The sequence below is a fragment of the Pleurodeles waltl genome, chromosome 9, assembly GCF_031143425.1.
Source record: "Pleurodeles waltl isolate 20211129_DDA chromosome 9, aPleWal1.hap1.20221129, whole genome shotgun sequence".
In the NCBI taxonomy this organism is placed as follows: Eukaryota; Metazoa; Chordata; class Amphibia; order Caudata; family Salamandridae; genus Pleurodeles; species Pleurodeles waltl.
The window spans coordinates 982,035,159-982,047,420 of NC_090448.1; the positions used below are offsets into that span (position 1 = coordinate 982,035,159).

Genomic DNA, 12,262 nt, shown 5'->3' on the forward strand with positions numbered 1-12,262 from the left:
CTGAGAAGGCTCTAGGTGGGACTTGGGCGCGTTGATAGACAACCCCAGGTTGTACAACTGAGTTGTCCACTACAAGTGATGCAGCAGCTTTGATCAGTCAATCGTCTGGGTAAGAGCATACTGGTATTCCCCAACTTCTGAGATGGGCTGCGACCACTGCCATCACCTTCGTGAAGGCTCGAGGTGAGGAAGTTAGATCAAACTGGTAATGCTGAAAGCCACCATAAAGCCAAGCTACTTCCTGTGAGATTGCAAAATGGGAATGGGACAAATACGCATCCTGCAGATCGATCCGGATCATCCAGTCTTCCTTTTCAAGCACAAAAAGCACTTGTGCAAGAGTAAGCATTTTCAACTTTTCCTGCTTGAGGAACCAGTTCAAAATCCTGAGGTCCAGGACCGGATGTAAACGACCGGCCTTTATGGGACTCAAGAAGTACCAGAAATAGCATCCTTGACGCTGTTCCTGCTCTGGAAACAACTCTACTGCGCCCCTTTGAAGTAGGGATTGGACCTTCTGTTGATGGAGTAAAAGATGTTCTTCAGAACAAAAACCTTGTTGGGGAGGAAAGGGTGTGGGAAATTCCTGGAAGGGTAGGGAGTACCCATTTCATACTACATCCAAAACCTACTGATCCGATGTAATGGATCTCCATTGTGGTAGAAAATGGGACACCTGTCTTCCAACCAGCAAAGCATGCTCCAAGATGGCAAAACTAAGGCTGCTTTCCTGTGACATTAACCAGGGTGGAAAAAGAGGAGGAGGATGATGGCTGATGGACAGCTCCGCATCTATCTTTGCATTTGAATCTCTCCAAGGCGGAATCAGCTTTGGTGCCAAAAAGTCTTGACCCATCAAACTGCAAATCCGCAAGGATAGCCTGCACATCTGGCGAGAAACCAGATCCTATCAGCCATGCATGCATCTTTATAACGACTGAAGTCCCCATCGCTCTAGCCACCGAATCAGCCCTATCCAGGCTCAACTGAATGACGTGTTGTGCAGCTGCCTGACTGTCGTTCAACAGTTCTGTAAAGTGCCTGTGAACATTCTCAGGCAATTTCTAACAACTGTTTTGGCTCACTCCATCAGAGCATGAACGTATCGTCCTAACAAACAAGTTGCATTGGTTGACTTTAAAGCCATACTACCAAAGGAAACAACTTTCTTTGCAGACTGTTCCATTTTCTTTGATTTACTGTCTGCAGAAGTTGCCAGAAAAGACCCAGGAGTTAACTTTGAAGGTACCACCAAACTCTCAGGCGCAGGATGAGTGGATAAAAACAGAGGATCCTCCGGAGCAGGCTTATATCTGCTTACAATGGGTCTACATACTGCAGTGGAAGACATAGGTTTCTGCCATATCTCCAAAATAGGCTCAGTCAGCGTTTCATTAAAAGGTAATAAAGGCTCTGATGAAGAGGCAGGAGAATGCAGTACCTCAGTCAGCACATTAAACTTGAGTTCAGTTGAAGGAAGCAGCAATTCCAACATATCAGCCCCCTTCCTAATAACTGAGTGGTACAAAGTCACCTCAGGAGGATGAATGCCTTTCGGCAACACCAGCTCCAATCCACTCGCTACCTCTGAACCTCCAAACGCTGGATCAAAAGAAACAAGTTCACCCTCCTCCATATCAGGGTCTCTTTCTGCAAAAAAATACTGCTCCTATTCCAGAAGGCTTTACGCCTCCCTCCAAGACCTATGTTTCAACTTCAACAATGGTGTCGGAGAAGCCAGTACATGCATCGGCAACATAGAAAACAGCGCGACAGAGTTTGATACCAGTGTAGAAGTGGATAACTGTATTGGTGTTGAATTGCGTGATGCCGGAGCAGATCCAACTGACATCAGAGAGGTCCCAATCAGCGTCACTGACTCCTGCTGAACTTCGACTGGCAAAGGGCTCTCCTTCCTCGGAGCTGGAGGAGGCCAGGATACCTGAATAAACTGCAGGAACGACACCAGTGGTATTTCACGACAAAATCACTCACAGAGCTTCCTCAGGACATCCAGGCGAAGTCGGAAGCTGCTTGGGACTCAACGGTGACATCGAAAGGGCTACAGGAGACGAGGCTGGAGCAACCTCACCTCTATCTTCAGGTGACTTCGGATGCGGAGACACCAACCTCAGTGACTCTTATCTCAAAGATTGATGCTGGGAGCTATGACGCCACTTCTTATGTTTCCTCTTTGATGAGTTCAAGGAATGGGGAGATGGTGACTCCAAACGAGGATAAGACTTCCGACGTCCTCTTTTCTCCTTTCTTGCCTTGGCAATGAAGAGCTACGCCTCTCTCTCCATCAAAGCCTTGGGATTCATCTTCTGGCATGATGAAGAGGCACGGACGTTGTGGTCCGAACTAGGACACCAAAGACAATCTTCATGAGGATCAGTGATCAGAAATCTGACCCTCACATTCCCTGCAGGGCTTGAACCCAGACTTCCTTGGAGTAGACTTTTTTTTTTCTGCAACAAAGTTACAATTTCTTTGAAAAAATGTCTCAAGAGTCCGTGGCAAAGGTGCAGAAAAAAGGACACTGACGTCAGCACCCCGAAGAGGGCTTCTTATTGCTCCACTGATGTCACGCGGAGTCATGAGTGGAGCCATGGGCATCGTAATGTCCTCGTCGACATGAGAGGGCTGTCAAGAAAAGTTTCTGTAGAATTCTGGTGCTTTGGTATATTCAAAAGGTAGGGATCCAAAGGTAGATGTACCCATCAGAATGTTCTTAACTGAAGCCTTAATAAGGTCTATAGAAGGTTCAAAGTTGGCCATCCAAATGCATTCTACTGCATCTGAAACTGCCCTGTCTATTGTCAATTATGAAAATAGAACTGGCGTGATAGGCAACATCTGTTTTGGTGCCATTTCTCAAACAAAAGACAAGGCATTCTGTGCCGAAAGAGGAGCTACAAAAATTAGGATAACAACAGCAGGCAGAACATGCACCTGGGCAGAGGTGCATGCTATCTGGGAGAGTTATCTTACGCATGGAACTACTACTGGCCAAGAACCAAACAGCACCGGAGTTTGAAAAGTACCTTGGTTTTCAAGAAAACAAAATAATGCTTCAGAATTGCTCAACCAAAAACAATGTCATTTTGCTAGATTTTGGAATCAAATGTAAAATACACTCCCCCGGAAGAAGCAACGTTCGGTTGTTCAAGTTGTGAAATACATGTTGGCAATTTTCCGAACACATTAAATAAAACAGTCCAATATTTATAGAAACTTTGCTATAGGGAAATCGTTTTTAAAAATTGCCCTCATCCAGTCTATTTGTTATATATCGATTTGCAGCATTGAGGGTTGTGACACTGCTCAGGACAACTTGACAGTCAGTTATCAGAATTAACTCTTTTCTTTTGAATCTCTTCAAGCTTCTAAAGTTAACCCTGTTTTGAGAACTTCAAGCAACAAAACAAGCTACATATATTTTTTATGTGAAAAGACAGATAACAGTCAGAGTAACAAAACTGAGGAGAAAAGTTGAATCGGAAAAGAAAAGCATACACCACTCTTTCATCCAGCTATGATCCAAAACAACAACTTTAAAATAATGTGCAAATGACAAAGAAATATCATACTGATGGGCAAGCATTTAAACCGCTTTCCTTCTTGTGATCTCACAAAGCACAAATCCCAAAGATTAGTACAATGTCATCTTTCAGACACAATTGCCTTCTTCTTCCTCTTGTACCTGCAATATAATTGAAATAAAGCTGAAACCAAAAACAGAGGCACTTCAGAAGGAAAATGTGTCTTTTTGTTTCTCCCTTTTTCTCGCTCTGTCAGGTTATTCAAGCTGTGCCTTTCACCCCCACTGTTTCCCTCTTGCCAGATGCACAAGTGTTCGTTTAGTGGCGAAGGGCCCTAAGGATGCATACCTGTTGCTTCAGGAGATGGCTCCGCTTAGGCTCAAGTGGGGCGTTACGGCCAGGACGCTGTGTGGGATCCTGGCAGACTACGCCTGGAGTGGCACAGAAAAGAAAACTGTCACCATCACAATACACAATACACAATTGAAAGGGGTAGATCACACGAAATGAGGAGAACAGTTAGCCCCCCTCTTACTTTCATGTCACAAGGAGGAGCGGAGACCATTCATCAAACCCAATCCCACTGTCAGTGATACTACGGGCCCGGTTAATTCTCTCTTCTCAAACTCGACCTTACACTCCTTGTTATACTGTGGCCTGCAGATTAGGCAATTTAAGAAAGAGATACAATGGCATGTAGGCTACATGTAATCACTGGTAACTGCACAAACTACTGGGCGTCAATAACACTAATTCTAAACAGAATTAGACAGTGAATAAGGAACTGGATCCATCAGAATGCCTTTGACTAGGTCTCCATACTGAAAAAGTGAGGAGAAAAATAGAAATTAGCATATACTTATGATCGAATGCTTTACATCCAAAGCTAAATTCTCTTTGTGAACTGTTGAGTGGCGCCAGGTGGAGCTGTGTGGTTGTGGTGACCATGTGTGCCAGTGGAGCACCTGGGAGGTGATGTGGCAGCTGGTCGAGGTGCAGATGCTGAGTTGCGGTGGAGGAGGGGGTAGTGGTGTAACAGCCGATGCTGATGGGAGTGGAGCTGGTCTGGCAGTGGATCTGGGTAATGATGGAGCTGGGCAGTAGTGGTGCGGGCTGGGAACACATGAAGGAATGGTAACAAGATTCATAGCAACAAGAAGTTCAAAGTGGGCCTAACCAAATCTGGCCTCAGTATTAGATGAGCTTTCAAACTACAGTGCCAACACAATTGTCTTCTAAAACGTCCTCCTCCAAGGTCATGTCTCAGGTATTCATGATGGATCCTTGCTTTGAATGATTTAGATGTGAAGTAAAGGATATTTTGCTAATTTAAATGAAGGAGCAGCTCCTGTGTAGTTTTATAACAGTCATACTGAGGGAAAATACACACAAGCTTAAAATGTACACTGTGCTTCAAGACTGGAAAGAAATCTCCCAAACTATAGTTGTACATACATGTTTAACTTTGACTCCCCACAACAGAAGGTTGTACTGCTTAGTACGTACCGCAATATGTGAACTTACCCACAAGTGTAAACATGTCAGAGAGCATACTAGCTTTCACCTTCATATCCAAAGGAGCATCACTGTCCACATGCAAGAAGAAGAAATTGGATGATTTTATTATTATCTGCTTGAATTGTTTTCTATAGCACAAAAGAATTTACAAAATTCACGAACTAGTTCAGTATCTATCATAATATAAGCAGGGTTTAGAACATGATATGATATACACGGTGATTCATTTTGAAAAAATAACAAGCAAGAGGTCTGTATGATGGAGTGTTAAAGTCATTGTTGATGCTCTTCTGCTGAACATTACAATTTCAAAACAAGCACGTTGAGATTGCAGAGCACTATTTTATTTGTCAAATATGTCACTGGAATAACAGTTTGGGCCATGCTGGTTTTCAGTGAATAATATTTTATTATTTTAGTTAGCATTTGTAAACTCTGGACATTTTACAGGAAGAGAAACATGTGACTACTGGTATTAGTGTAGGCAGATATTATGTTGGCCAGTTAAGGAATTAATTCAGCAGGGGAGAGTTGTCTTTGAGATAACTGAAATGAGAGGGTTGATTAGGTAATTTGTAGATACTGGAGGAGCAGGTGAGCTTCGAGGCCATTTCTAAAGGAAGTAAAGGAAGATGCCAAACTCAGTTCACAAAGACGATCATTTAATCTCTTAGGACTGTATGGAGAGATTAAGGGCCAGATGTATCAAAGGTTTTTACCCATTCTGTCTATGGGGAAAAAGTGTTCGTACATATGGCCCAAAGTGTGCTAGCATGGATTTTTTCCTTAACCCTGTGGTTTAGATACTGAATTTATCATCGGATTTCATGACATATTGTGCAAATATGTGTAGGACATCCGTCCTTTTACAGAAAATATTAAGATAATCTGTTTGCAATCACCTGGCAAACTGAAAAGTCATAAACACCAACATGAATACACTGCTAAAACAGATCCTAAATGTACCTATTCCAGAGTTAAAACTTCATACAAAACCTAACCAACAAATGTTGCTGCCAAAGGTTAGTACCAGGCTGTGATACAACAGACATGGTTCCCACACTGGAAAATGCTAATATCCTTGTCACCTTGTGCAAGCAGGCCTAATTCACAGTTTCTTAATGCTCCAGTTTGTTTTGGGTGTCTCAAAAGTCAGTCTACAGACCAGGTAGAAACATTTCCATTTTCTTTGTATCTTTCTAAGCCAGTGAGCTGTGCCTCCACCGTTGCAAGTTTTGCATATCCGGCTTCTGGTGCTGACAGGAGAGTCCTCGCTTTCTACTGGAGACTTCTAATGCCAGGTACCAGCTCACAGTAACCGGAAGTTTGCTTTATTGCTCACTTTCAAATTCCAACAAAGAATCTTCACAAAGGCGAAGGCAACATTTGTTGCAACTTGGTCAACTATTCTGCTTCACAAAATAAGTCCTTTAGGTACCATTTTTGAATCTCTGGGGGCCGTCATGATGGCAGCTCACTCTGATCCTCTCTTAGAAACACACACAGCCCTTGGCCTGGGCTGCCACAGCCCTTTGCCAAAGTTACTGCAGTCACTCTCTTGCTTTCAAGCACCATGCCACGTACATTTGTAGTCTGGCTGACTGATAAATTCATATTTATTGCTGTGTTCTTCCTTTTAAGAAGCACACACATTGTGGATCCTGTGGCTTCAAGGAGTTAGAGTGGTGACACAGATGTGCACAGGGTGGATCTGTACAACCTTTGCTTAGTATAGCCAGACCGCCTTCTTTCTCGTCCTCATGAAGGATAAATACTTAGTAGGATAGGCTTCCACAAAATGATGGCAAAAATCCTGACCTTAATTTGTCTGGTTCAGTATACTGACATTCTTTTTCGGAGGACTTCACAATACTTCTTGCTCATACTGACCTCTGTAACCTGTATACAGAGGGTGGAAGCCCTGGACCTTTAGTTGAGAGTATTTTGAGCAGGTTGAAACATGTTGACATCCCAGAAGGGTCTAATTACCCTCCATGTTATTTTAACACTACCATCTAGAAATAGGAATAAAGTGCTTGTGTCAGCCAGAAGGCAGGTTAACAATTTGTACCTTTTCTGTTTGCCCACTCACCCAATCAGCAAAAATGATGACAGTAGCAAGGGCTTTCCCGTGGTGGAGTTGTGCCTGCATAAGTTGGACGTTGTCAATGTATGTGAGGAGGGGGGCCTATGATTAAGAGTGTCGCAAATCAGTGGGTGCAGTCTCTTCGTCCTTTTAAATGAGGCTCACTAGTCCTGTCAAAACTGTCTTCACTCAATGGAGGCTGCAGCGTGGACGTGCAAAGCATGCCAAAGCAAGCCCATCTGTGCCTGTCCAGGATCCCTAGCACGCCTTTCCAACCATCAGCACTCTGCGACCCTTCAAGCCCTCATCCCCAGTCTCATTTCCCAGCGCTGTTGCCATACAATGCCACCCAACAATGAAGGTGCATTCTCCTGCGCCACCTGCCACTTCACCTTCACTCTCCCGCACCCACCTCACTTTCTCCATGCACTTCAACCAGACAAATCCGACCCCATTACACAACACCTCTCCGTGTTCTGCATGCTACTCAACACTTGCTTCCACACTAAACTTGCCACTAAAGAACAAGTTACTTACCTTCGGTAACAAATTATCTGGTAGAGACTCTATCTAGCTGCAGGTTCCTTACCTTAGAATTCCCTGGCGTCAGCTTCAAAACCAAAAATGTTCTGCTGAGCTGTACCCTGCGCGTGCCGGCGGGTGGCATCGCTCGGATCCGCATGCGCTGTCCGGCTCCGCGTGGCGTTGTCAGCGTCGTTTGGAGCGGTCTGTGATGTCACGGTCTTCTATATAGGCACCTTCCCCGCGTGCAAACGTCAGTTCTTTTCCACAACTTCCTACGCCAGAAGTGCAGTCCTGAAGAACCAACGTTAAGCTTTTTTTTTTTTCCTTTCTGATTGTCTGAACAAAAAGTCATGCCCTGGAGAAAGGGTAAAAATCTGAATAATATATATCCGGAGAGTGAGGGGGCTTGGGTGGGTGTAAGGAATCTGCAGCTAGATAGAGTCTCTACCAGATAATTAATTACTGAAGGTAAGTAACTTGTTCATCTGACAGAGACTTCGAACTGCAGATTCCTTACCTTAGAATATATACCCAAGCTATAACTGCTGGTGGTGGGTTGCAAAGATATACTTCACACAAGGAAGTCCTGCAGGACTGAGCAAGCAAAATGCCCCTCTCTTCTAACCTGGCTATCCAGGGAGTAGTGTTTTGCAAAAGTGTGCAGGAAAGCCCACGTTGCCGTCTGGCAGATGTCCAGCACCGGCACGTCTTGAGCTAATGCCGTGGTAGCAGCTTTCCCTCTGGTAGAGTGAGCTCTCAAGGCCTCAGGAGGCTGCTTCTTAGCCAAAGCATAGCACATTTTAATGCAGACCCATCGCAAAATGCTTAGTTTCTGGACTGCCCGCCCCTTCTTTGCACCAACGTACCCCACAAAGAGTTGGTCGTCCACGCGGAACTCTTTTGTGCGGTCAAGGTAGAATGATTACGCTCTTTTTGGGTCCAGCCAGTGGAGACGCTTCTCTTCTTTAGAGGGATGCAGTGGAGCAAAGAAGGTGGGCAGGGTGATATTTTGACCCAGATGGAAAGGGCTCAACACCTTGGGGAGGAAAGAGGCACGAGTTCTGAGGACTACCTTATCAGGATATATATCGTGAGATATGGCAGTTTCCATGATAAAACCTGCACCTCACTCACTCTTCTGGCAGATGTGATCGCAACTAAGAAGGCTGTTTTGATAGTGAGCAGCCCGAAAGGACAATTATGTAAGGGCTCAAAAGGAGCACACATTAGAAAAGTAAGCACTAGATTAAGGTTCCACTGGGGCATTACAAAAGGCGTAGGTGGAAACATATGTACAAGCCCTTTTAAGAATCTCTGTACAATAGGAGACTTAAACAAAGACTGTTGATCAGGCAAACAAAGGAAAGCTGAAAAAGGCAGAAAGATAGCCCTTAGGAGTCCCTAAGGAGGAACCCTGTTGGGCTAGTGACAGAATAAACAGAAGGATATTAAAAAGAGAAGAAGAAAGAGGATCAATAGACCTCTTTGTACAATATGATACAAAATGTTTCCAATGTCAGGCATAAATCGACTTAGTAGAGGGACGCCTGGCTGCCAAAATGACATCACAGACGTCGGGCGGGAGGTCATAAACAGGGGTGTGGAATTTATTAAAATATCTACTTGTCCAGGGGACAGGTTGCTTCTCAAATCTACTTGTCCTGTAAAAAGATCTACTTGTCCCTTTGGTGCCATGTAGTGTGGCGACAAATTATGGCAGCAAACTCATTATGTAAGAGCTCTGATAATAGCCTCTCTGATTATGCCAGGGCTACTACCATAGTAGGTCTTGAATACTTGCAGTTTCAATCCCTACTGTAGCAATTTCCTTATTTTGCCACCTTTCTGCAGATCTGCATACTGGGGCTGGAGGAAGCAGTAAGCAATAGTTCCAGGGCTGGAATGCCTTTGAGCCTGCAAACCTACTAACCTGCATGTTTTAAAGATTTTCACCAGCTTCTCTCTAATATTTTCCCATAATAAGAAAGGTTGGACATTTATTCCTGACAATGGCAGAATTAGAAGTTCTTCCAGGGTTGGGAAGAAAGTGGGCGGAGGGAAAATGAACTTGCAAATGCTCAATAGATTTTCACATGAGCAAATCTGCACATGCGTATTTACCCATGCTAAAATACAGTTCACAAATATTTTATAGGGGTACGACATATACCATGGGTGCACTTTTGTGACTTTCTTTAAGAATTTATAGCCACATGTAGGTAGGTTCAGATTTGCGACCCGCAAATTGCAAGTCAGAGCGACTCGCAATTTGCGAGTCGCAAATCCGAATGTAGGACGGTGTCCCTGACACCATCTGTGATTCGCAAGGGCTTCGCAAATGCCCACCTAATGAATAATCATGAGGTGGGTCACAATTTGCGACCCCTTTGCGAATAGCAGCCCTCACAGGGATGGTGGCCTGCTGGAGACAGCAGACCACCACGTCTGTGACTGCTTTTCAATAAAGCATTTTTTTTTCTTTGTAATGCAGCCCGTTTTCCTTAAAGGAAAACGAGATGCATTACAAAAATGAAAAAATGTGTACAGTGTCATTCACAATGGGGAAGGGGTCCCAAGGGGACCCCTTCGCTTTTGCGAAAGTGTTAGCACCCATTTGAAATGGGTTCAAACTGCAATTGGTTTGCGCCCGCGTTCGCGGTCACAAAACAATCCTACATTGCACTGCGAGTCGCAATTAGGAAGGGAACACCCCTTCCTATTTGCGAATCGCAAAACTGGGTTTGTGCATTGCAATGTGCTTTTTGCACGTCACAAACAGCGAAAGTCGCTGTTTGCGACATGCAAAAAGCTACCTACATGTGGGTCTTGGTCCCTAATTAGGTCTGGTGTTAACAAAGACATTTTGTTTTATTAAACTTCTATTTCTCTCTCTTTCGGCTGGCTTTACTGTGAGTGATCGCATTCTGCTCTTCCACAAGGAGCATATTGGCACACAAAGTAGTTTTGTTCAGTGTCAGGAACTACAGTGGCAATCAGTGACGTAACGAAACTGGAGGGTGCCCCTTTGCAAAGAACATGGAGGAGCCCCCTCTCTAGACTCATTCAGGACAGGTGCTCTGCTGAAGGGGCCCCCTGGAGGGCGGCTGCGGGGCCTTTGTTATGCCACTGGTGGCAACATGTGCTTTTAGAGTTCAAAAACTTTTGGGGGGGATTTTGCCAGTGTTTGTTACAATGTTGAGGGCATGGTAGCTCCCACAACAATAAAGTGTTACAAAAGCCATGTCAAAACAATACACGCATTGATGAAACTAAAAGACTTATAAAAATATGTCAGATCAGTTGGCTTTGTCAGTGTTTGTTTATTTTCATGCTTCCCATATTTTTGTTGAAAATGGTTACACTGATTTTCCATTAGAAATATTTTTGGGAAATACTAGCATGCATCAACACATTTTACTAAATAACACTTCATTTGCATCTAATCAGAGAGCATTCTGGGAGCATTATACTTAGCCTCATAGCCTAAACTTTTCAAACATGTGTATACACGTTTTGTTTTTTTTGTACTGGAACCAATGTAAGTAGTGAAGTGTGACCTTAAAACAATTATTTACAGCACTCACCCTAATAATGGAGGCTTTCAAATAATGAACCATAAATACAAGTTCGAACAGCATTATTTTTTATAAACACATTACCTAACTGCAGAGATTTCTACTCTCTGTAAACAGGCAGCCAAAGGGTTTGTGCTGCAGAGGGTTGGGCCTACTTGTCCCAAGGACAAAGTAAACATAAAAACTTGTTGCCCTTGACCCCAAACAAGATGTCCCGGGCCACTCAAACTCCACACATGAAGCTGCAGAGTTGACAAGTTCGGGTGGAGAAACTTCCCCTGCTGCTGCAACAGAAGATCCTCCTAAGAGGCAACCTGATTGGAGGACTGATGCTCATTTTGAGAAGCTCTGGATACAGACTTCGTGCCAAATCCACAGCCACTAGGATTACTTGGGCCCAATCGTTCGTGATTTTCTTGAGAACTCTGGGCAGAAGTGGTATGGGCGGAAAGGCGTACAGGAGGCCTGAACTCCACTCGCAACGAAAAGCGGCGCCTAGCGATAGCCACCTTGGAAACTCTAACATGCAATACTGCTGTCATTGCGTGTTCTCTTTGGAAGCGAACAGATTTAACCAAGGCTCTCCCCACTGTTGAAAGAGTCCTTGCGCCACCTCCGAATGGAGACACCATTTGTGATCCCCTAAGCATCGCCGGCTGAATTAGTCTGCTCTGGTGTTCAGAGAACCTGCCAGGTGTTGAACCACCAGGCTTATGCCCTGATGTTCCAGCCATGTCCAGAGACGTAGAGCCTCTTGACAAAGGGTCCACGAGCCCACATCGCCCTGCTTGTTGCAATATCACATTGAGGTAGTGTTGTCCGTGAACACCTGCACTACCTTCCCTTTCACAACAGGAAGAAATGCCTTTAATGCTAGCTAACAAGTTGATATGGAGCCCGGATTCCGCCGGAGACCAGAGACCCCTGATCTCCACCTCTCCCAGATGGCCGCCCCATCCCAGAAGTGACACATCTGTCAATACTGTGAGATCTGGTTGGGGAAGGGAGCGGGG

At 44.5% G+C, this 12,262-nt stretch overlaps 1 protein-coding gene and 1 long non-coding RNA gene across 6 annotated transcripts in view; one reads left to right on the forward strand and one right to left on the reverse strand.

The window, feature by feature from the left end:
• Nucleotides 1-12,262, reverse strand: part of TTLL5 (tubulin tyrosine ligase like 5) — an 899,574-nt gene that overhangs the window by 713,682 nt on the left and 173,630 nt on the right. For all 5 annotated transcript variants that reach the window (XM_069208446.1, XM_069208447.1, XM_069208448.1 and 2 more), the window contains exons 15-16: nucleotides 5,070-5,131; nucleotides 3,894-3,976 (exon numbers count right to left, since the gene is read on the reverse strand). In XM_069208446.1, the coding sequence (XP_069064547.1) occupies nucleotides 3,894-3,976; nucleotides 5,070-5,131 (145 nt within the window). The remainder of the gene's footprint in view (nucleotides 1-3,893; nucleotides 3,977-5,069; nucleotides 5,132-12,262) is intronic.
• LOC138260193 (uncharacterized) overlaps nucleotides 1-12,262 on the forward strand; it is a 331,452-nt gene that overhangs the window by 196,796 nt on the left and 122,394 nt on the right. The gene's annotated exons all lie outside the window — the stretch shown is intronic.